The sequence below is a fragment of the Nelusetta ayraudi genome, unplaced genomic scaffold, assembly GCF_046127955.1.
Source record: "Nelusetta ayraudi isolate G7.1 ecotype Tasmania unplaced genomic scaffold, CSIRO-AGI_Nayr_v1 ptg000026l, whole genome shotgun sequence".
Lineage (NCBI taxonomy): Eukaryota > Metazoa > Chordata > Actinopteri > Tetraodontiformes > Monacanthidae > Nelusetta > Nelusetta ayraudi.
The window spans coordinates 553,335-577,500 of NW_027466076.1; the positions used below are offsets into that span (position 1 = coordinate 553,335).

At 53.0% G+C, this 24,166-nt stretch overlaps 2 protein-coding genes across 4 annotated transcripts in view; one reads left to right on the forward strand and one right to left on the reverse strand.

The window, feature by feature from the left end:
- Positions 1-323: 323 nt before the first annotated feature.
- On the reverse strand, positions 324-18,052 carry zfc3h1 (zinc finger C3H1-type containing). Of its 2 annotated transcripts, none has more exons than XM_076028692.1 (35): positions 17,238-18,052; positions 15,367-15,774; positions 14,946-15,208; positions 14,426-14,846; positions 14,108-14,319; positions 13,382-13,508; positions 13,212-13,285; positions 12,530-12,715; positions 12,281-12,445; positions 11,516-11,653; positions 11,301-11,419; positions 11,043-11,183; positions 10,766-10,940; positions 10,549-10,677; positions 9,220-9,954; positions 8,731-8,855; positions 8,419-8,550; positions 8,201-8,325; positions 8,013-8,114; positions 7,804-7,932; positions 7,519-7,696; positions 6,866-7,052; positions 6,575-6,763; positions 6,260-6,497; positions 5,777-5,882; positions 5,300-5,498; positions 5,116-5,210; positions 4,706-4,810; positions 4,447-4,551; positions 4,025-4,187; positions 3,709-3,809; positions 3,464-3,565; positions 2,892-2,931; positions 2,529-2,591; positions 324-1,314 (listed from the first exon to the last, which is right to left on the reverse strand). In XM_076028692.1, exons 1-35 carry the CDS (start codon positions 17,836-17,838, stop codon positions 1,219-1,221), a joined length of 6,474 nt encoding a protein of 2,157 aa, XP_075884807.1. In that variant the 5' UTR covers positions 17,839-18,052; the 3' UTR covers positions 324-1,218. The 2 variants fall into 2 exon arrangements, with proteins under 2 accessions (XP_075884807.1, XP_075884806.1); XM_076028691.1 differs by having other exon boundaries at positions 14,946-15,211.
- The window catches only part of tbc1d15 (TBC1 domain family, member 15), an 8,920-nt gene continuing 2,777 nt past the window's right edge, over positions 18,024-24,166 (forward strand). Inside the window, exons 1-11 of one of the 2 annotated variants that reach the window (XM_076028703.1) lie at positions 18,024-18,141; positions 20,017-20,118; positions 20,438-20,512; positions 20,662-20,803; positions 21,453-21,660; positions 22,071-22,173; positions 22,271-22,465; positions 22,563-22,691; positions 23,530-23,633; positions 23,752-23,846; positions 23,943-24,059. In XM_076028703.1, the coding sequence (XP_075884818.1) occupies positions 18,091-18,141; positions 20,017-20,118; positions 20,438-20,512; positions 20,662-20,803; positions 21,453-21,660; positions 22,071-22,173; positions 22,271-22,465; positions 22,563-22,691; positions 23,530-23,633; positions 23,752-23,846; positions 23,943-24,059 (1,321 nt within the window). In that variant the 5' untranslated portion in view covers positions 18,024-18,090. Of the gene's footprint in view, positions 18,142-19,106; positions 19,263-20,016; positions 20,119-20,437; positions 20,513-20,661; positions 20,804-21,452; positions 21,661-22,070; positions 22,174-22,270; positions 22,466-22,562; positions 22,692-23,529; positions 23,634-23,751; positions 23,847-23,942; positions 24,060-24,166 lie in introns of those variants that run through there. The other variant, XM_076028700.1, reaches the window with a different exon arrangement.

A 24,166-nucleotide genomic window follows, 5' to 3' on the forward strand; every position in this document is an offset into this window, starting at 1 on the left:
TTACAGTTCACAGTTTGTATTCATCTTTAAACCTCTAGCAACTGTTGCCTCTGCATTGAACTCTTCGGTTAAACATGGTAATAATATTTTGAAGTACGATACTAAGTATTATTCTATTATTTTATTTTCCAGCACCGATGATACAATACAAAACCCTTATTTGAAAGCTCTGAGTTTTCTTCATTCTCCCACAGACAATCAGTAACAACTGAGGCTACTGTAGCAAAGAAAAATCACCTGTTGAACTGTTTCTTTTGTTTGTTCGTTGTTTGTTGGCTTCACTGAAACTCAACCCAATGAAAAAATAAAAACTCCCGAGACACTTTTCATACCATTAGAAATTAATTTAATAACATTTAAACCAGCATGTGAAAACAACAGTGGAAGGACTGGTCTCCTGTCCGAAAATACTCTGTCATAATACCAACTTTGACAAAAAAAAAAAAAGAAAAAGGAAAAAGAGCAAAAAAAAAAGAAAAGAAAGAAAAAAAACGGACAGATTGCATGATGGCGACGTCCAAACTGTCTGTGGACGCTGGTCAGTCTCTGCGGCAGAGTGTCTCTCTCGCACATTCACCACCGTGACGAACAACGACGAGGGTCAAACAATAAAATACTGAGGCGGTGGCGCCGCGCTTCACACGCAAAAAAAGTTCCCGTTTCAACACTTTGGAACAAAAATAAAAGTCTGGCGTTTCCTCGGGAGACAGTGAAAGGACGTCCTTAGAAAGACACATGGGGGGGGGGGGAGGTGAGGGGGAGGTAGGTCGGGGAGTGTGGAAGGGGGAGGTTAAGCAGCCGTGACGGGGTGGTCCACCCCGACCACGGTGCCCCCCCCCCCCCGCAGGGGAGCTCGGAACCAAGCAGGAGGAGGAGGGGGAGAAAATGCAACTGAAATAATAAAAAAAGTGACAAAACAACGAGAACATGAGGAGGAAACAGAACATGGTCACTCAGCAGCAGCAGCAGCAGCAGCTCGATACTTACGTACAGGATGAGATTTAAGAAGAGCCACCAGAGGGCGCTGTTGGCGTCCAGAGGGTGGGCGGGTGGAGGTGCCTGCGGCTGGTTGTGTTGTTGTTGTTGTTTTTTTTTTTGGCCTGCTCTCACTGAATTAACCGTCTAATGCTGAGAGGTTTTGTTTTTTTTGTTTGTTTTTTCTGATTAGAGTTTGTGTTGCAGCTGGGTCGGTGGCCCCTGATTGGTCCTCCTGCCTGATCACTCACTGAGACTCACGCCCACCTGCTGACACCTTTCCAGCAGTCGCGGCAGTCTGTCCGTCTGTCCTCCTTCTGCTGCTTCAAACAACAGGCGCTGCAGGGGAGGGGGTAGGGTGGGATGGGGGGGCGGGGAAGGGGAAGGGGTGGGTGGGTGGAAGGTGGTGGTGGTGGGGGGGGGGGTCAGCAGGTGAACAGGTGTGATGTGAAATAGCGTCGCGGGTCAATTAGTGTGGATACAAATGGTGCGCCTGAACACGTCACCGCTTTGACTGCGCAACGACGACGAGTGATAAAAAATAAAGTCATGTGACGCTAACGGCACGCTGGTGCTAATCTCCTAGTGTCTGGCTGTTAGCCTAGCACATTCTGAGTGCTCAGTTTGTGAAAACATTTTTTTCTGCTGCCTGATGCTAACTGCGGTGTCCGCAGGAAGCTGAAATACGTCACACTATTAGCTTGCCGCTAACTTGGTGCGTCCGCAGGAAGTTGAAACAAGTCTCACTAATAGCTCGACACTAACTCAGTGTGCCTGCAGGAAGTTGACTGGTGTATTTGCAGGAAATGGACATGCGTCATGCTAATAGCCTGCCGCTAACCTGATGTGCCTGCAGGAAGTTGACACACACTACCAGTCAGAAGTTTGGGCCCACCCTATGAATTTAATTTCTTCTTCTTTCATTCTAATGACTACTGACACTGCAATTTCCCACTGAAGGCATCAAAACTACGTATAAACACACATGGAGTTATGTTGGAAACAATAAAAGTGTAAAACAACTCAAACACGTTTTATATTTAAATTCTTCAAAATAGCCACCTTTCATAAAAAGCATAAAGATATTCAGCGTGTTTTTCTTTGCTGAATAATTACATTTGTCTTGCTCATATTTTCGATGTCTTCAGTATGTATCGACAATGAGGAAATTACGAAAGATAAAGAAAAAACATTGCATTAGAGAGTGTGTCCAAACTCTTGACTGGTAGTGTGAGTCGCGCTAATAGCCTAACGCTAACTCGGTGAGTCCACAGGGGGAGCCAGCGCTCCCGAAGAACGGCCCGACCGCTTTTCTATTTGACTGGCGATCACAGTTGAGGTGCGACCTGCAGGCTTGGAGCCGGCTTGAGGCCGCCAGCGTTGCAACCGTTATCAGGACGCCGGCACGTGTCGTCTGCATCAAACCCACACTGGAAACCATGACGTCGCTACGCTATCGCCGGTCGACACAGTCACAGCCAGTCCTGAGATAAACGGCGGAGTATGTGTGTGTGTGTGTGTGTGTGTGTGTTCAAGTGAGGGAGGCAAATTACATGTTTCCACAGGGGCGCACACAGTGGGAGGCTGTTGAGGGCCTGCTGATACAAATGTCGCACCTAAAACAGAAGTTGTATATAAAGAAAAAAAGAAAAAGAAGAAGAAGAAGAAGAAGAGGGAGGGGGAGGGGACATAAAAGCACACCAGACGCCAGAGTGCTGAGTCAGTATGAGGGAAGTGGTGCAGGATGAAGTTAGAAACTACTGAGAGCATCATCAATCTACTCCAGGTGAAACACGCCTGGAGAGGAAGAAACCAGATTCAGTCACACACTTCAACGCTTTGACGTGGCTTCTTCCCACTGCTGTGACATCACGCATGTAACCCCGCCCCCTTCATCCCCCCACCCCCTCACTCACCTCAGACCGCTCCTTGAGCTCACTCGCCACGGCTATCGCTCTGCCGAGAAACAGACACGCCGTCACCACAGACCTGCACGCCGCCCGCAACCCCCACGTAATCCAATACTAAGTAATCTACTGCGGTAACTAAACTACTTTTTTGATAGTGGAGTAATGTAATGGGATTACTGTGGCAAAAATGGTAATTATATCATAAATTACTTTATCACGTAACGATTCCATTACTTTTTCCAAAATATTTTGCAAGCTAAAAATGACTGAAATTTAGAAAAACAACCAAAGGAGGTTAAGAGGACAGAGGCTATATCTTGAATTGCAAAATTTGCACTTTAATAAAATTCATTCCAAAGCACTGAGCAACTGTTGATTTATCTTTTTTTAACTAAAGTAATTAGTCATTAGTAATTTATTACTTTTGAAACAAAGTAGTTAAAGAAGTAATTAGATTACTTTTAAAGGAGTAATCAGTAGTTGGATTACTTTTAAGGAGTAATCCCAACAACACTGCCTTCAGACATGTGTCTAACATACACACACACACACACACACACACACGTACACACACTCACATGTTCCAGAAGGTCAGGCAGCGAGCGGAGCTGCTGCACAACGCGCGCGCCTGGAAGCGGAGCTGCTCCGTGTTCCCGTCCTGCCACTCCTGGTGCAGCAGCCTGCACAGCGACGACAAGCACCGCTCAGCAGCGTCAGCCCCACCTCGCACCACAGCTGTGTGTGTGTGTGTGTGTGTGTGTGTGTGTGTGTGTGTGTGTGTGTGTGTGTGTGTGTGTGTGTGTGCGCGCGCGCGCGCGCGTACCTCAGGCCCAGCTCAGTGTTGTTGGGCATGGCATATCGCAGCCTCTCCAGGACCACCTCGTGCTGGGAGGACGGCAGGCAGCTCAGGTACAGAGACACCACCTGAGAGGAGCAGGAGCTGCAGGAGTTACCACCGCTGAGCCGTGCAGGTGTGCATGTGAGCGGTGCACGCGCGTACACAGAGATAGAGTCGGGGTTGGGGAAGGGATGGAGGAGGAGGACAAAAGGAGAAGGAGGGAGAGAAGGAGGAAGAGGTGGAAAAGGGGGCAGGGGAAGGTGGAGAGGGGTGAAGAGGAGGCAGAGGAGAGGAGGCTCGCCTTGTTGTGGAAGCGGTAGCAGCTCCAGAACTGGGAGGGGTTGAAGGGAAGCTCCAGCCGGGTGGGGACGGTGCTCAGGCAGCGGAGCACCAGGTCAGAGACCAGCCGCGACTGGCTGGAGGCTGCAGACTGGCCCTGGAGGCTGCAGCTGAACAGCAGGTAGCTGCGGGTGGACACACACACACACACACACACACACACACACACACACACACACACACACACACACACACACACACACACACACACACACACACACACACACACACACACACACACACACACACACACACACACACACACACACACACACAGTCCAGGATCATCACGACAACACCGTGTGCTTTGATGGTTTTCTTTTCTTTCACGGTGGAGGTGAAGTTCTCTCCTCCTCCTCCTAACGCGGCAGCAACAACACTCACTCCATCCACAGCTGGTGCAGCTCCTCCAGCTGCATGGACAGGCCCAGCGCTCTCTCGAAGGCCTCGGCCGCGTCCTCCGGCGAGCCGTACAGCCACTGCCAGCGGCTGCAAAATGGAAGAGAAAAAAAAAACAAAAACAAAACAAACAAAAAAAGAAAGTTTTGCATCCAAGCGTCTCCCCTCGGGAAGAACGAGGGAGGAGGGAGAGAGAAAAGAAAAGAGAGGGAGTGGGGGCGAGCGAGGGTGGGCTGACACAGACCAGTGGATGAGGTGGAGGAAGGGCGTCTGGCGGGCCAACTGCTCCTGGAGGTCCTGGCTGACGGCCACTCGGACCAGCTGCTCAGTGGGGAAACCCAGCAGGTGTCTGAGGGCAGCAGCAGCTTAGAGTGTCACACACACTCACTATTTGACACACACTCTCACACCACATCACAAACATTTTCACTTACCCTTTCACACTCACTCTCACACAAAGAAACACTCTCACTCACTCACCCTTACACGCACACTCACCCTTACACGCACTTACACTTACACACACACTTACACTTACACACACACACACACTTACACACACTTACACACACTTACACACACACTTACACACACACTTACACACACACACACACACACACACACACACACACACACACACACACACACACACACCGTAGGATGTCCACTGGTCGGCTCTCACTCTGCTGCTCCTCGCAGAAGCTCAGGATGAAGCCTCGGAACAGAGGAGCGACAGCACTTCGCTTCTCCTGTTGGAGGAGAAACAAAACAAAGTCACTTTGTGTGACGGAAGTAACTCAACAGACAAGTTTTTGGTGTGCACGCGATGGAGCCTCACCCGAGCCATGAGGAACCTGCAGCAGCGGTAGAAGACCTCGGCATTGTTAGGACACTCGGCCAGCGCCTGCAGCCAGAGGTCGACCGCCTGCTCCTCGTCGCCCTGCTGGAGGTGCAGCTCGGCCAGCGCGTCTCTCAGCGTGCACGAGTCGGGACACGCTCCCAGCAGGTCGTGGCACAGCGCTGCCGCTTCCTCAAACCTAAAAATAATACAAAATACTTTAAAAAAAATGTATCACATTCTATGAAGTTAAATTTTTAAAATTATAATTATGTTAAACTTTTTTTTTTCTTATTTTTTTAATGGGGGGGCGGCAGAGTGATTTCGGGGCCTTTCTAGGTTCCCCCACTGCAAGTCAGATGTAGGCTCCGCCCTCTGAGACCACCTTGAAAGCACATGAGAGGCCCAACAAAACAGGGAGGCTGCAAACAGAGGGCTAAATATGGGGTTGGGGTCGGTCCCGGTGTGCCGTGTCACCTCTCCAGCAGCTTGTTGAGCCGGATGAGGTTGGTGTGGAGGGGCAGGCAGGCCAGCGTCCTCTCACGCGTTGATGCAGACTCGTCGCTGCACTGCCGGATTCCGTCTGGGTGTCACAATGGGGGAATAAAGAAACTGGGGTCAGCGCTCGGCAGGCGGCGGCGCCCTGCACCAGTGTGCTGGTACATTAGTGCACCGTGAGAGCCAATTTCACTAAATTAGTCTAAAAGAATAATAACATTCAATTGTGGAGTGATTGTGCTCTAAAAGGAATGCCAGTCTAGTTTCCAGGGTATCACCTTTATGTGCATCTAAACAGGCCCAGGTTTCACACCGAGTGAGTATAAACAGATTAATAATTTGGCTATAAAGTGTCATTTTCACTTCGTAATACTTTTGGTTGTTGGTGTGTCGTGGGAATTTTTTCAATGTAAACAAAATGTACCGTGGCTCAAAAAAAGGTTGAAAAACTCTGTTTTGTACCTTGGAAGAGGGCGATGAGGATGTCGGGCGGCGTGCTCAGGTCCTGCCGGCTCCTCCAGGGCAGCAGGAAGGACTCCCGGCTCACCAGCCTGGACGGGTTGGACTCGGCCGGGTTGTACAGGACCGCCGGCAGCTGGTCGAACTCAGTCAGGTGGATGTAGGAGAGCCAGAGCAGCGAGCGGTCACCGGCGGTCAGGTGCTCCGAGACGCTCCGGTCCTTGGCCGATTTCAGGGCATTCTGCACGCATGCACACAACAATGTCACAGTCTGATCTTACAGAAGGTCACGGAGTAGATGGAAAGAGAGTCCCTCACCTGTAGGATGGCCAAGGCGCTCTCCATCCTGCCGGTGAACAGGTTGAGGTGGACTCGGTAGAGCAGAGCCTCCATCAGCTGGAAGGAGAGTTTCTCCGAGGTGCCCGACGAGGCTTCGCCCAGCAGGAACTGCAGGAGACGGTCGCACACGTAGTCCTTCCCCTCGAACGAGCTCTCCAGGTTCAGGTACTGCAAAAAAACACAGGAAGGACAGCAACCGTCTGCGGTTAGAACCACTGAGCAGCAGCAGCAGCAAGCAGAGGACCTGTGGGTGATCTGTGGTGGTCTTACATTCCACCAGACTCGGTGGTTGGGTGCGTGCTCCACGGCCATCTCGCACATCTCCTGCACCTCCTCCTTGCTGCCTCGCCTGGAGAACAGGGACAGGTAGTGGCTCCAAACCTCTGGGTCGTCGCAGTTGGTCTCCAGGGCGCGAGACAGCGTGTTGAGGGCCGCCTCCAAACACTCTGCTGCAGACCTGCAGGGACACGCAGCACAGCCGGGGATCAAGGAGATCAGGCTCAGATCAGAGAAGTCGGAACCCGGGGATCTAAGAGGTCAGAACCCAGGAATCAAAGGTTGTAAACTGGGAAGAAGAGGTTGGAACCCAGGGCTCAGACGTTAGAACCTGGGGTACAGATTGGTCCCACCCCAGGATCAGAGAAGTCGGACTTGGGGATAAGAGGCCAGAACCCAGGGATCAGAGATCAGACTTGAGATCAGTGAAGTTGGACCCAGAGAACAGAGAGGCCTGAACCCAGAATCAGAAGTCAGAACCGAGACCAGAGCTGAGGACCTGGGGATCAGATTGGTACCACTCCAGGATCAGAGAATCAGCGCAGTCGGACTTGGGGGTCAGAGGCCAGAACCCTGGGATAAGTGATGTCGGAACCCGGGGATGAGATCAATCCCACCTCGGATCGCCCGCTCGCCGGCCCACTTACGTCTCGTTCTGGCTGAGGTATCTGAAGGCCAGTTTGATCCACAGCTGGGTGTCTTGGGGACTCTCCAGGACACTGGTCTCCAGGTTGGATATGTCGTCCGTCTCGCTGAGGAAATAACGCTTGTCCTCGGAAGTGACGCAGATGTCCAGAGCGGACGCGGCAGTTCTGGAGCCCTCAACTGCACCGACACACACACACAGGCAAGGGAACAGTCATCCAGAGCGGCTGACGGTTGCGGCTATTCTGAGGGATAGAACCTCCAAAGTTCTCCAGACGTGTCCTCACCTTGTCTCCAGGCTGCCGTGGCTCCGCCTGCGGCCTCGTCCTCGTTGTCCACCTCCTGGCTGCAGCTGCTCGGCGCCGAAGGTTTGGGTCGCCACCTCCTGGGGTCTTTGCAGGTGGTGAATGGAGGGACTGTGGACGGAGGTCGGAAGGTCAGGAGGCCACCAGCCTGCTGGCACCGCTTTCGATGACTGGCTCCTCGGCTCACTCACCGTGCCGCTTGTGCTCGTTGACCATGCTGACGAGGAGGACGGCCTTCTGGTCCAACCCCATGCGGTCCTTGTTGGGGCCAAACAGCTTCTTCATGTACTTTTCTGCAACAGGCGGACACAAAAGACGAGCGTTCAGCGGTCCACGTACGCGGAGAACATTCAGATGGGTGCGCGACGCCCGGTGCAACCTGTGGCCACGCCCACATCCTCGTCCGTCGCGCCGCCCTCAGGGCAGCCAATCAGAGGGAGGCTGTAGGAGAGGATGTCCTGTAAGAGCTGGTTGCCCGTCAGCGTGCAGTTCCTCATGTGCTGCCTGCAGCGCGGAAGGAGGGAGGAAGGGAGGGCAAAGAGGTTAAATAAAAGACAAAAAGTGAGGCAGAGCGACGCGACCGTTCCAACGTCTCACCATCTGCAGTCGTCGTCGTTGCAGGTCCCCGTCAGGTCGAAGCGGCAGAAGCATTTGGCAGGTTCGACGGCGTTGCTGTAGGTCACCGAGCTCAGCGAGAGCTTCTCCTTCGTCCTGTAGTAGGGACTGAACCTGGAGCACGGCAGAGGGAAGAGGCAAAGCATGAGCGCTTCAGCTGCTCCAACACACACACACACACACACACACACACACACACACACACACACACACACACACACACACACACACACACACACACACACACACACACACACACACACACACACACACACACACACACACACAGCCTACCTGTACGACCTGAAGACCAGCAGTGGGCTGTGATACGACCCGAAGGGAACCGGCTTCATCTCAGCGGCGGCCGACTGACTCGACGCCGCGTCCGCCTCCACCGAGGGCAGCTGCAGCACAGCGAGCTGTGACGGAGACGCCGGATGACAAAATGAAAAACAAACTACTGGAACATTTGGAATCTGTTTGAAAATAACCACACTGCCTTCGCTCCAACCCACAATCAAGCGTTGGTCATCACAGGTGTGAAGACGATCTTTCAATTCGACTAGACGTTACTCAAAATTATTCCACGCAAAAACATAATATGCTAATTTTGTTTTAATCACATCATTCAATCTTTAATAATTCCACTTAAATGTAATTGTCTATAACTGCAAAATCAAAATATTCAAGGTATTTTCTGAGTCTCAACAGTCTGACCAATGGGAGGCAGGGGTGGTGGTGCTGGTGGTGCTGGTGGTGCTGGTGGTGGGGTGTCACTCTCACCTGGCCGCTCGGCTGCTGGTCCACAGGTGGTTCCATCTTGTGCAGCTCCCTGAGGAACAGCTCCCCCAGCCGGGCCTGCTGCTGGTGCCGCTGCACCAGAGCCTTGACGTCCAGGCCGGCCAGCGACTCGGTCGAGGACCTGGAGGAGGCCGGCGCCGCCGAGGCCTTGGCCGCTTTGGCCGAGGAGCCGCCGGAGTCACCGGCCGGGGCGGAGCTCAGCTGCTCCAGGTGCGGTTTGGTGAAGTTGCTGTTGGACTGGCGGAAGGAGTGTCGGCGGGCCCCAACGGCGGCGGCGGGAGCAGCGGGGTCGAGCGGAGGCGCCGGTTCTGCCTCCTGCTCGTCGGCCTCGGGGACGTCCTCACTGTCCAGGGTGAGTTTGTCCTGGGTGAGGTCGTGTAGGGAGGGCTGGGGCACGGGGAAGGAGGACGAGGGGGACGACGGGGAGGAGGAGGAGGGGGGTGGGAGAGGGGGCGGGGCCAGTTGCGGCGGCGCCAGCTGCGGCGGCGCCTGCGGCTGGTTCTGGGGGTCCGGAGGCGGCGAGGCGCGGGCCGCCGGCTCCCCCTGCAGGTCCGGCAGGGGGCCCTTGTTGCGCAGCGCCTGCGCCTCCTTCAGCTTCTGGATCTTGCGGGCGTACTCCGACTCCAGCTGCTGCAGGCGCTGCTTCTGGGCGATGAGCTCGGCGAAGTGGCGCTCGGAGCCGCGGTGCGCCGCGTCCAAGCGCTGCAGCTTGGACACCTGCGCGGTAGGGATGGCCGACATGTTATCGTTAGGGATATATCATCAAAAAAAATGTTTCCTCGAGGTAATAACAATAGGCGTGTTGATGACGTATTTACTTGCGCAACGCACTTGCTGCTTGTCGCACAATAACAGGCGTGGCGGAAGGCGAGGCTGATAGCGCTTAGCTGTTTAGCTCGTTGCTAAAACGTTCTGAAGTAACTCAGAGCAGAAGTTCATCTCTGGCGCCACACCAGGCCTGGCATAGGTAGTTGTAGGTTGTTTTATATTTTTTTTCGTCACCGTTTATCGTTATTGCAATAAAGGCCCGAAATTATCGTGATAAAACCTTTACTCCATATCGCCCAGCCCTACTGCACGGAGACGGAGACGGGAGGTCCCGGCGTTTAGCGGCGCAGGACAGAATAAACCACTGGGGCGCTGCGCCAAGTCTAGTCCCTTTTCTTGTGTTTCCTTCTTAAAGTGTTTGCTTGTGTCTGTTAGAATGTCGTTATTACATTAAGAAAAGCAATGAATAAAAAAAATTGTGGGAAAAAAAAAATGCCCCAGAGTCCGAGATGAGACCCTGCCACGCCGGCTCGCTGGGCTCACCTGCACGTGGTTGGCGTCGGCCCGCCGTTTGGGTCCCCGCCCGGCCATCTGCCGGGCCCGGGCCAGCTCCTGTACCAGCCGGGCGGCCACCGTCTTCTTCATGGACACCCGGTGTTCGACGCGCTGCACCTGCGGGGGGAGGGGAAGGAGGCAGCAGGGAGTCAGGGAAGCTGAAGCGGACGAGGAGGTTGAAGCCGAAGCTGAAGCCGACGCCCACCTGCTCCTGCAGCTTCTTCAGCAGCGTCCGGTTGGCGCCGGCGATCTTCTCCGACGCCTGCAGCTGCTCCTTCAGCTTGGCCACTTTGCTCTCGGCCGCCTTGAGGGACTCGCGCTTCTTCAGCTCCTGCTGGAGGAGCTGCCTCAGGATGGCCTCGTCCCTCTGCAGCAGCTCCCTGCACGCACAAACACAGACACACACAGAATGGACAAAGTTCTTTGTACTTTTCAAGGCATGTGACGTGTTGGATTCTGAACTCTGTGCTTTTCTTGCTCACCTGTGTTTGCCGAGTCTCTGCTCGGCTTCAGACACTGGTTTCCTGAATGCGTCCTGCAAGGGGTCAGAGGTGGCGGCGGCGGCGGCTGTGGGAGAGGCAGCGCTCAGGCTGTGGTCCTTCAGCATCTTCTGCTTCTCCCTGCTGCGTGACACACACACACACACACACGTATACACACACGGCGCCTCTTGAAAACTCTGCCAGAAAAGTTGTCCGGGGTTTCGGGAGGGGGGCGGGGCCAGAGGGGGCGCGGCTTACTTGGCGATCTCCTCCCTGAGCTGCCGGTACTCGGCCTTCTTGGCGTCGGGCAGAGCCTCCGGGGTTCTGACGGGGTTGTTCTCCTTCTCGGAGCCTGTGGCAGGTTTGGGCTTGGACGCCTGGAACAGACAGACAGACAGACGGACAGACAGACGGCTGAGTGGCGGGCGGGCGGCGCCGACGGGGACTCCAGCGGCCCTCAGAGCGGCGGTTACCTCGGCCGTCCGCCGGGCCTCTTTGATCATGAACTCCAGGCCTCCGAACACCGACTGCGCCGCGTCGCCGGCGTCCACGTCCGAGTCGCTGTCGTCCGACTCCACGAGCGACACCACCACCGTCTTGTGTTTGGGCAGCTGGAGAAAAAAACAGGGCGAACCGGTCGGCGGTGGTCAGCTAGCAGCCCGACTCAGCCTGTCCCAACTTCGTCTGGATTGGCTTTCGCAGCGTAAGGACGTAAAGCGCTCTGTGTATTACTGCCCCCTTGTGGCGGCACGGCAGGGGGTTGGTGGTTGGTGCGTCTACATGTCCGGTGTCGGTACAAAATCTGTCCGGCTACGAGATCCGTCTGGGGTTAGGATAAACTACATGGCGGTCAAACAGACAGATTTCTCTGTTTTACCGCAATGTAGTATTATGTAGCAGATGTAGTAGATAGATATAATATTATTATATCTATCTATCTATCGTTCGACAGTGATGTAGTTTGTCCTAACAGAGTTGCTGTATGTGACGTCGTCGAGATCTGTTATGACTCCCGGACAGATTTTGTAGCCTTTGTACCTACACTGGCAGTGTGTGTTTTGTGTTGCTCTATGGAACACCTGTGTCTGGAATAAAATGTAACAGTAAGTATAAAGTGTAAAATGCAACAGAGGTTTAACATCGTCACAGTATCATCGGCAACCTTAACAATTGCATCGGTGTGTGTGTGTGTGTGTGTGTGTGTGTGTGTGTGTGTGTGTTTGTGTGTGTTCTCTCACCACCAGCGGTACTCGGTGGTGCCCTCTGGTGGCGAACTTGCTGCTCCTGGCCTGAGCCACCGTGTTGAGGCTGACGGTACTGAGGTTCCCTCTGGCGGGCGGCTGGAGGGCGACGCCCACAGGGGGCTGAGAGCCGGGGGAGGCGGGAGCGCTGTGGCTCCTCTCCTACACACACACACACACAGAGGAAGTGTCAGCCGGCATCACGTCACGTGACCTCCGCTGGGGCCGACGGATCGGCGGACCGACCTCGTTGGGCACCACCCTCTTGTTGGCCATGGACATCAGGCAGGTCTCACGCAGCAGCATCTCCTCCTCTTCCTCCTCGTCCGCGAAGGGGGGCTTGGGCGGAGGGGCAAGCAGCTCGTCCGACGGGGGAGGCGGGGGCGGGGGAGGGGCGGCGGACAGCGCCGCAGGGAAGATCGGCTGGAAGTCCTGGCGGACGGAGAGAGACGGGGCGATGAGATGGGAGGATGAGGAGGAGGTGGGGAGGGTGATGAGGAGGAGAAACATTCTGATTCCTGGTGGAGAGGAGGAGGAGGAGCAAGGAGGCGGAAATTGGAAGGATGAGGAGGAAAATGAAGAGTAGGCCGAGGAGGAGGAGCAACATTCTGCCTCCTGGTAGGGAGGAGGCGAAGGAGGGAAAGGAGGAGGTGGGTGGGTGACGAGGAGGAGAAACATTCTGATTCCTGGATGGGAGGAGGAGGAAGAGGAAGGGGAGGCCGAGGAGGAGGAGGAGCAACATTCTGACTCCTGGATAGGAATAGGGGGAGGAGGAGGTGGAGGAGGAACATTCTGCCTCCTGAATGGGAGGAGGGGAACGAGGGGGGGAAGAAGCAACAATCGGCTTCTTGGATGAGAGGAGAGGGTAGAGAAGGAGATAGGGAAGGGGCTTAGTGTGTGTGTGTGTGTATGTTGGGGGCGGACGCACCACTCCGAGGTGGGACAGGTGAGGAAGGCATCGGGCGTCGTCGACAGGAAGTCCAGCGTGCGTCGGGGACGCCACTGGAGGACAGACAAGAGACAGGAAGAGGTGAGGACGATGTCCATGCGGCCATGTGACCTCAGAGGAGGAAGAAGGGAACAGAAAAAGAGCGCCACCTGGGGAGCCCGCCTCCTCGCTGTCCGTCTCCATGGCGACCTCGTCGTAGTTGTCGTACTGGTAGAGGTTCCCCGAGGCGTCCAGCAGCTGCTTGCCGGCCGACTTCCTGTGCTCCCGGTCTGTGGACTACAAGCGTGGAAGTGTTGTAAGAACTGGAAGGCGATTTTTCTTTGCCCCGGTGGCCACTTGAGGTACTGCAGCCAAAAATCCCAAGCAGCACGAAGAGCACCCCCCAAACGCAATACAAACAAAAAATTAAGACTTGTAAAAGGGCCTGACAGGACGACCTTTGACCTGAAAGACAGTTCAGAATAAACCTTTCCATTTAACTTTTAATCTTTGTATTTTGTTTTCCATAAAGGCCAGAAAGAAACTATTTTTTGGCTTGTTCTGATTGGCTGATGCTTCCTAATGTATAATGTGAGTCAGGGGTGGGCAAACGTTTTGACTGGTGGGGGCCACAATGGGTTCTAAAATGTGACCGAGGGGCCGGAGCAGCAGCAGATGTATGGAGTGTTTTTGGTGACCCATCTCATAGGAGAAAAAAAAAATATCATGGGATAAGTAGAAAACATCACAGGATGTTTTAGCCACAAGCCAATTCATAACGGAGGACTTTTTCGGCGTACGTGCTAGCTCGCTAACTAGCTCGCTAGCTCTACAGAAATGAACGGGTGCTGACTACAACCACAGAGCCTCCCCTCTCGGAGCCCCGCCCTCCTCACCTTGCCGCGCGGCCGGGCCTTGCCGCCCACCAGCTTCATGAAGCGGTTGTACTGCTCGTCCTGGTTGGACAGGTCTCGGATGCGGCGGATCTCCTCCTCCCGCTTGCGTCGCTCCTCCTCCTCCTGCCGCCGCTTCTCCTCCTGCTCCCGCTGCTGCTGCTGCTTCCACGTCCTCAGCTGCTGCTTCCTGGCCGCCTGCTTGGCTACCGAGCCTGACCGGGTGGCAAAACCGCAAGAGAAGAACCGTCACGTCAAAGAGAGCGGCGCGGCGGGCGGGGGAGGGGCGCGGCGCGGCGGGCGGGCTGTCTCCTCTCTCACCTGGACTGGACGTCTTCTTGGCCACACTGGCCTTCCCCGGAGTCCTCCCTCTGTCTGCCGGACCTCTGGCTGCAGGTTTGGCTCTCTCCCTGTCTGCGGGCCTGACTGGGGTCTTGGTTCTGTCCCGCTCCCTCTCCCCCGTCTTGGACCTGGTTCGGCTCCTGTCTGAGGAAGCGGCCGTCGCTGCCGCCTTGGAGGCGGACCTGGTGGTGACCCTCTGCCTCTGACCCTCGGCAGCGGCGGCTGCTGCAGCTCCGGAGCCGGCAGTTTTCTCCGGCGCCGGCTTGGTGATGCGGTCCTTGCTCCGCCTCAGCACCTGCTGCTCCTTCTGCTGCCACTTCTTGCTGGCCGACTGCAGGGCGAGGAGCCGCAGCTGCAGCTCCGACAGCTCCTCCTCGTCCACCTTCACCTCCGGCTGCTCCTGTGTCAGAACAAACAGGAAAGCGGGCGTCAGACGCGTCCGCCGACAGGATCGGGGTGGGTGGGTGGGGTACTGCGGTAGGACGTCCGCGCCACCAACCTTGTTGGAGAGAACCGAGTCCTCGCTGGACGCAGAAGACTCCCTCCGGCATGAACACTTGGCTGCTGCTGGTGCTGCTGTTGCTGCTGCTGCTGCTGGTTCTGCTGCTGCTGCTGCTGCTGCTGCTGCTGCGTCTGTCGTTCCATCGTTTGCGTCGGTTTCCTTGCTGCAGCACACACACGGCTTCCTCTCTTCGTCCTCCAAATCGTCGGCCGTTCTTGCTTCCGTTTGCTGCGCCGCTTCTGTTTTCATTTCAACCTCTTCTACTAGGAGGACAAACAGGCAGTCAAGGCCGTGAGAAAACATTTCCAACGAGCATTTCTTCATGTTGCTCTTTGGCTTTTTTGTCTTACTGGTGTGCTTTGTTTAATCCTGAACTTTTGGACTACGATAAACCCGCGGGGTCAAAGGTTGTGCTCACCTTGCGCCTCCCCTCCGTTCTCCTGGTCGGCCGACATCCTCCTCAGCTCGTCCAGGTTGACGCCGGTGGGAAGCTTCTGCCGCAGAGGTTTGATGTTGAACGCCTGGAAGCCTTTGGTTTCGGCGGCGGGCTCCAGCTGGGTCTGCTCCTCAGGGGCCGGCGCCGTCTCCTCGGCCAGTCGGCTCTCCCGAACGCCAGCGGCGGCACCGTCAGCCAGAGGCTGGACCCTGTCCAGAGTCGCCTGGGGCTCCAGGGCCTTGGTCTCCTCCTTGCGGATGCACTCCAGCTCCAGCTGGATCTGCTTGTACTTGGACAGGAGGTCCTCGAAGGACTCGTCAACATTGCTGTCGGCTTTGGGAACACTGTGCATGGCTTTCCTCGAAGCCTGGTTTCTCGCCTGGATCTTCTCTGAGCAGCGCATTCAGGAAAGCAAGAGGTCGAAGCGAACGAACCCTGCACGACTTACTAACTGGACAATTACTGGCATATCTTTTAGACCAGTGGTCCCCAACCCCCGGCCCGCGGGTCATTTGGTACCGGGCCGCACAGAAAAAATAATTAACTTCTGTTAAATAAATTCAGTTTTATTTATTATCTGAGTCTGAACAATTTTATTTTGAAAAATTACCAGATTCTCTCCGTTACATCCATTCTATGGCTCAACTCTTGACGCATGCCAAGGTGCTTGTCTTGGTCACGTGATACGTTATCGCTAGATTAAACCCAGGAGCCAGCAAGCTAGCGAGCGACATGAGTCAAAACAAACATCTTTGAAAAGAGGAGGAGGCCCAGTGAGGAGACTTCCAAGAAAACGAAAGTAATGTTTAACAGACAAGAAAACGAAAGTAATGTTTAACAGACAATCCCAGGAGTCCCACCACTAACTAACTTTATCTCGACAGAAGATTCCTACGCAACAAGCCCACTCTGCTTAACATGAGGCGACCAGCACCCTAATGAGGCAATGAAGCCTTCAAAACTTCCAAACTGCTTCGCCACTCACCCTGCATTAAAAGACCAGCAGCCTTTGGAGTATTGAGAAAGAAAAAGTGAATGTTACTCATGTTATGTTGCTGTTGCCATGTTAAGAGGACGCTGCTAATAAAGTTCCAAACGTGTACATAATGTATTCACGTTTATTATCATTATTATTATTATTATTATTATTATTATTATTATTATATTTAGAAAATACCTCAGTTTTCATGCTGCTCTGTGAAAATATTGTCCCACATTAAACCGGGCCTTGGTTGGGGACCGCTGTTTCAGACTATTATCAGCACAGTGGCCATTGATAAGTATACTATATACACCATCTATAGTATACTTACACTACACTTATCAATCCTGGCCTGCGGCCTTTCTCCCTGTGTCTGCCTGGGGTCTCTCGGCTTCCTCCCACAGACCAAAAACATGCATGTGAGGTGAATTGGACAATCTAAATTGTCCATAGGTGTGTATGTGAGTGCAAATGGTTGTTTATCTCCATGTGACCCTGGGACTTGTCCAGGGTGTCGCCCTGCCTTTGCCCTATGACAGCTAGTAGAAGCTCCAGCAGACGCCCGTGACCATGAATACAGGAAGAAGCGGGTATTGAAAACGGATGGATGGATTAAACTATATATCAGTATAACATATACTAATAAATCAATTTAATAAGATTTATCAAAAAATACACAGGCTGGATTTGACTGGTGGGAGCTAAAAATGGTCACATGCTGACCACACTGGTGGGGCCCATGGTGCTGATAACCACCGGACCAGTGATCTGACACCCCGTGTCACAGCACCAGTACAGCAGTAAATAAATCAATCGGGAAATCCCCACGGTGGACAGTAATTAAATCAGAGAGGGATGGGAAAAAAGATACGTTTCCTCAGGGGGGAGCCCTTGTTGTTGGCGTGGCCCTCCGCGGCTCCGTAGCGGCCTCTGTTGTTGCCACCGCCGCGGTTCCCACGATTCCAGTTCCCCCCTCTGCCATTGGGCCCGGCCCGGTGCCTGAAACGGCCCAGGGCGCCGTGACTCCGCTCCCAGAAGCCGCTGGTCCGCGGTGCGGGCTCGCCGTGAGGCGGAAGCCCAGGCAGTCCCGGCATTCCGGGCGGCGGCGGCGGCAGAGGAAGCGGCAGGAGTGGGGGAGGAGCGGCCCCGGGAGGCCGGTCGGGCCCGCTGGGGCCGCACTGCTGCCGGTGGCTCGGCGGGAAAGGCCCGTGGCCGTGCGGGCGGTTGTACGGCATGATGAGGCGGAAGTCGGCCGGCTGGTGGCCCATGTGTGGTGGCGGTGGCGGCGGCAGGCTGTGCGGATGTCGGTGGGACTTTTGCGGCCGTGGCGGAGCGCCGCGGCCGGGCCTGTTCCCATCCCCCAGCCGCTGGATCGGCGCACTCTCCTCGGTCTCGTCGTCGCAGATCTCCCCGTCCTCTAGCTCGCCCTCCTCCCGCGGAGAGCGACTGCGCCCCTGCGTGTTCGAATCCATGGCTGTCTGGTGGGGCAAAGTTGTCCGCGCTGGTGTCTCGTTAGCTAGAGTGGGTCGTCGGCGGAGCCATGTTTGTCCACCGCGGACCTTTAATCCAAAGTCAGCGCTCAGCTTTGATCTGCTAGCTCCAAGTACTGCTGCTTCTACTGCTGCCTAAAGGATTTCCTGTATGGCTTCCTGTCCCTGACTGGCTGCTGCCATCACACGGAGCCACCTCTCGCGATACAAGCAAGTTTGGAGCTGTCGAGGCAGATGCTGATGCATATGTTGTCCAGTAGGAGGCGGCACTGTACCTCTGAATGGGTTTGTCTCACTTAACAGCGCCAAAGATTTTCCCATCAATACTTTACAATATTAACAGAGCGCCAAAATGTCAAAAATGTTATTTAAAAAATAAATAAATAAACATATAGGAATAAATATGTTTTTTTAAAGGAATCAAATTAGAAAGCATCCACATTAAAGTAAGACGTGGAAGAAGGTTTATACATATATACATATACATATGCATATATATATATATATATATATATATATATATATATATATATATATATATATATATATATACATGTAAATCTTGTGTTTGTAAATATATTGTATATATGATTACAAAACTAAAAAAAGAAATCAGACACATTTGATTTTATTTAATGGAAATTTCATATTTAGCATCTACCATTCCACAATCAATGAGCTTAACATAAAATTATCACCCAGACCTGTGCACGGTATTAATATTGAAGAATCTTTTGAATACAGTTCTCCAAAAAAAAAAAAAAAACATTTACAGGTGAATACATGGAGGATTTGTTGTTATCTACTATTGAAATAACTATAAATGAATGCACACTGAAAAATATGCATTTGCTCAGTGGAGCCAATGATCTCAGTGGACAAGGACATGGACTGATGAGTGTGTTTTCTTCTTCAGTCAACGGCCTTCGCTTTATTCTTAGCAGGGGCCTTTGTTCAAGGTTCCACCGTTTCAAGAAATCTTTGAAGCCCTTTTATTTTCGTCATAAACTTTCGCATGTACGCTACAATGCGTGAGCAGAGTGTCAACTTCACAAATCAGCTCCAAATTTAATTCTTGGCCAGAACGTTTCCACGAAGCAAAATACCCGAACCGTTCGCGTAGCACAACTCGGTAGTTCCTGCTTTATAACGGTTTTAGCAGCCTATGAAGGCGGCAGCAAAAAAAGGGAACCTATAAAAAAAACTAAGAAGAGGTGGTGGGTGTGCACTTCCTGATTCCTCCGCGCCCGCCGTTGGCGGTAATGAGTCGGAGTGTCGCGTACCAACCACCTCCCTTTGGCCGGAAGCTGACTTGTCAGTTTTGTTTTGGTAGTTGACGGGCACGTGAGCTGCTGTCGTCATCAGCAGCGAGCGCAGGCGACATGGCGGCGGATGGTCTTGTCAAGGTAAAGACGTGTTAACGCCGGGGACGTCTCGTACTGAGTGAGATCCAACTCTTTGACCGTTTCATCCGGACCGGAGAACCATACCGGAACCAGCTCTGCGTTTCCTCCCCTCCCTTCCGACTCCGCTGTTGACTAGCTTATGGGTTGATGGGCTAGCCGAGGTTAGCTAGCCTTATGCTACATGAGGTGGCTGTGTTGTATTTTCGGCCCTCAGTTGCTGGACGTGGGGAGCGTGATGCCACGAAAGCATCACAGTTTGCTGGCTAGCCGGCGTTCATAGCTGCCCAGTGGCGTTTCATCAGCGACACAGATCCAGGGGCTCGTAATTTTGCGACGTCTTTAAGCGTCAGCGTGTTTGTGACGAAGTCTGTTGACTTATTTGACAGATAGGGGGTCCTTGTTTTCGCCACACGCACCCAGTCACTATCAGATGGAAGCAGCTGCTCTACGCTTTACATCGTCGGTCCCAACAGTTGGCTAACGCGAGCTTGTGGCGCACAACTACTATGCTGTGCCGTAAAGTCACCTGTCGTCAGTTTCTGTTCCTGCTCGAGAGCTTCCCGTTTGGTTCCCTCCTCCCCCATGTATATATAGCAAGTCAGATGCCAGGCAAAACGTTACCACCGCTGTCATGTTAATATAATATATAATATAACTACGCCTCACGAAAATGCATGCTGGCAGACGTCAAGCTGTCTCGTTAACAACACCAGCAACAATGCAACACTGTGCCATTACCATGTCTCTGTCACAGGTGATATTTGAACATGAAGGAGTCTTCATACATCCCAGCAGCGAAGAAGACGGCCTTGAGCCGGATTTGCTCGTTTCAGGGACCCTCAGAATTGTCGACAAGGTAACAGTGTTGGGTCATTTTGTCCACTGTTTGTATCATAAACCCTCAGACTGTCAGATCTGTAAAGTTTGCTGCTAGATTTTACAGTCTAAGACCCTGAAATGATTCAACTCTCTTCCAAAGAAGACACAATCTCCAAATAATCACACTGCTTACACACCAGCATAGTCACGAGTAATCACCCCTCTTTCACTTGATTGATGCAACTAACCTATTTTTGCACTAAGAAAACTATACTGTTTGTCCTTAGTGACCGAGTTAGCGCTGGTTCTTTGCTTTACCCTGGGCACACAGTAATATGTTGACTCACTGTCGGCAGGATGGTGAAATTACCGTGGAGTACAGACCCTTGGAGGACGCGGTCGACCCTTCAAACATGCTGTGTGCTGGAAAGGTTGGTTTTAGCAACGAAAAGCCATCTTGTGTGTCTCTGTCGGAACGTGGCACAGCGACTGCAGCGGCGATCGAATGCCGCTCGCAGTCGACGGTGCGCCGGCCGATTCCTCCAGCAGCAATGGCCCTTTGTGTTTGATGTTTGATCAGGACTCCAGTTCGGTCATGGAGTGGAACCAGTGCTCGGGTGCGAGGTCCCAGCAGCTGCTAGAAGCCCAGCAGAGCTACGAGACAGAGTGGGACATGGTCAACACCGTGTCCTTCAAGAAGAGACCCTGCAGCAACACAGAAGGTGAGTTTTAAGCCCCTGCCACCTCACACACCACCTTTTCTTCCAGGTGACAGTCGCTGCGTTTCCATCATACCGAGAATTGCGCAAAACCTAAATATCGCAAAAAAAAACTGGTAATGGAGACGCTGAAACTTTGAAAAACCTCTCAAATATGGCTAAAAGGTTTTGACGCTCCCACGAGGTGGTTTTTCAGACAAATCAATACAGAGGTATATTGCAAAAGTGTCATGGAAACACTTTATTCGCTTTAATGCGTCGCCGGATATGACGTACGGGGGTCACGTGACCAGTTCACTTAAAGTGAAAATGGTGCGTTGTGTTTGGACGGAGGAGGAGACGGAATGTTTTTTACAAGTTATCAAAGAGAAAAATATTACGACCATTCTTGACAGAAAAAACAAACAAAGAAAAGCAAACGTAATTCTCGTAAAATCTTGCGGAATGAGATTTTACGAGAATTACAGCTTACGTGCTTCACACCATTCCATGGATTCCACCTGCCAATCGCAATCGTACTTTGTGGGAATTTTTGAAGTATCACTTTTATTTGGCAAAAAACTGTTAACAAAAACTAAGAGGAAAAGAAAAAAGAGTTCCTGCCGCGTGAAACTGCCTCCTCTTCCTCATCCCTCTGTCCTCGCTGCCGCAGTCTCTGTCAACCACAGCCACGAGAGGAGCAGGTCGACGCTGACCTTCGCCGTCAGCGAGCTCCGGTCCGTCACGGTGAAGGAGGAAGGCTGGACCTTCATCGTCTTCAGGCTGAAGGAGTCGTCCGCCTCCCTGCCCGCTCTGCACTTCCACCAGGGCGGCAGCCAGGAGTTCCTGGACTGCCTCAGGAGATTCGCCCTGCTCTGCGAGTGAGTGGCGCGCGTTGTCGTCCTCGTCTTCCTACGCGCGCAGTACACAATGTTGTGTGGTTCCCTTTAGGCAACGAGCTGCTGCAGCCGCTCCTCTCTGACTTTTTCAGATTTTTTGAAATTTATTTCTTAAATGGTTGTCACCATGACGACCAGCGTGCGTGCGTGCCTTCCACGATCGCTTCACAGATAGACGGTTATTAAAGTTCTTATCTGAGCCACTTATCATTAAATTGTGTCGGTCGAGGTCCGGATGTTTTCGGAGTCGGCCGCTCTAATTGGGCGCCTCCGCCACAGATCGGCCACATCTCTCGAGCCTCGTGTTTTATTAGTCCACATTAGTGTCTGAAGGAAGAGCTCAGATGTTGGTGGAGTGAAACGTTTTGTGTTGTTGTTGCCGCCGCCGTCAGATCTGCCGACGACGAAAGCTGCCTGTTGGTCAGCAGTCCCAACAAAGCTCTGTCCCAGTCCTTCGAGAACCTCCTGGACGACAACAGCTTCGGCCTCGTTCATGTAAGAGTCACCCGGTTCATTCGAGTCACAGTCGCGACTCCTCAGCCGCCTCCGGGAATCACGTAGAATCAATCCCAACCTTTTTCGTCCCCCGCAGAAGTTCAAAAAGGACCCGTACGTCACCACGCTGGGCGGCTTCTCCAAAGTCACCAACTACATCTACGACGCTTTCCGGGGGACCGAGGAGCAGCACCAGCGCCCCCCGGAGGAGGTGGCCGACCTGCTGGGCGAAGTCATCCCAGTGCTGGACATCAACCAGCAGGAGGAGCCCGGCTTCGAGGTCATCACCAGGGTGAGAGGCGGCGACGACGTTACGTTCAGCTTGAGCGACGCTTCCAAGCTTCAGTCGAGTAACTCAAACTTGTGCCGCTGCGGTTGTGCCGCGTCAGATCGACCTTGGCACGAGGCCCCAGGTGGCGAGGAGCTCGCCGGTGTCAGCCGACGACTGGAGCAAACACCTGGACCCAGAGGGCAGGATGACGGACGTCCCGCGACTCAAGCAAGCCATCTTCAAAGGGGCACGTTCACTCTACCAACCTTTACAAGACTGTGCAAATCATGCCATAGCAGGTTAACAGTCTAACATGAAAGAGAACAGAAGAATAGACGGGGGGACAAGGGGGGGAACAAACCAGGCTGCCAGGCAGTTACATTTCTATAAATAAATAGACTTGCAGGAAAAACATAGTTGCAGTAATTAAAATCAAGCGTCACCATATGGAAAGTTGAGACAGGTCACCTGCACCGTGTCCAGCAGGTATGGAATCACAGGAGTGCCAAAATTAAAAATAAATAAATAAATAAATAAATAGAAATATAAAGGTACATTTTGTCAATGACTTTTCCCTTTTATCATTGTAAAACACAAATGGAAAAAACAATGACAAAAGCTTTGCCTTTGCCTTTTGCCTTTGCTTTTACTGAATGAACTGGGCCGTCAATCAAATGGCGTTGGGCGGGGCTTCCCGACCAGGAATAGTAGTCGTTACATGTTCTTCTGTCAAAATTTGGTCAAATGCATGTGGTAGTGAACTGTCTTGTGTCGCTTAGTTGACGTGACTTTCCCTCAGCCAAGCTAGGAGCAATCAGGTGTCGACTACTATTCCTGGTTGGAAAGCCCCGCCCAACGCCATTTGATTGACAGCCCAGTTCATTCGGTAAAAGTAAAGGCAAAAGGCAAAGGCAAAGCTTTTGTCATTGTTTCTTTCATTTTGTGTTTTGCAATGATAAAAGGGAAAAGTCAATGACAAAGTATACCTTTATATTCATTTATTAATTTATTTTTGATTTTGGCATTCCTGTGATTCCATGAGAAGGTGGCGCGTGTGTGTAATCGTGTATCACATGACCCTGCAGGGACTCAGCCATGCTGTGAGGAAGGAAGCCTGGAAGTTCCTGCTGGGTTACTTCCCCTGGGACAGCACGTTGGAGGGGAGGAAGGTCCTGCACCGCGCCAAAACGTACGACACACACACACACACACACACACACACACACACACACACCCACACACCCACACACACACACCGCCGCGTGTGCTTTGTTTGGCGTGACGGCGCTCCTCTGCGTCTCCTGCAGCGACGAATACTTCAGGATGAAGCTGCAGTGGAAGTCGGTCAGCGAGGAGCAGGAGAGGAGAAACTCCAGACTGAGGGACTACCGGAGTCTGATCGGTGAGATGGTCACAGCAGCTGTCTCTCCGGTCTGCTCGGCCCACGGCAGCAGGTGGTCTTTTCTTCACCTTCTGCCCCTGTGGTTTCACTCTGCAGAGAAAGACGTGAACCGAACGGACAGGACGAACCGGTTCTATGAAGGCATGGACAACCCGGGTCTGGTGCTGCTGCACGACATCCTCATGACCTACTGCATGTACGACTTCGACCTGGGTGAGAGGCAGTCGTCCGCGTCTCCTTGGGCACTGATGGACCTGCAGCAGGTCAAACTGGGCAGATCGCGTGTGTATTGACAGCTGCGTGCCCCCCCGCCTCTCCCC

Excerpts from the sequence above, each read along its gene's own strand:
- zfc3h1 (XM_076028691.1), bottom strand. The coding sequence starts at position 17,838 with ATGGATTCGAACACGCAGGGGCGCAGTCGCTCTCCGCGGGAGGAGGGC. Across the intron at positions 14,320-14,425 it reads CAAGAAGACGTCCAGTCCAG|GCTCGGTAGCCAAGCAGGCG; the intron begins GTGAGAGAGGAG and ends CCACCCGGTCAG. Across the intron at positions 3,566-3,708 it reads AACACTGAGCTGGGCCTGAG|GCTGCTGCACCAGGAGTGGC; the intron begins GTACGCGCGCGC and ends GTCGCTGTGCAG.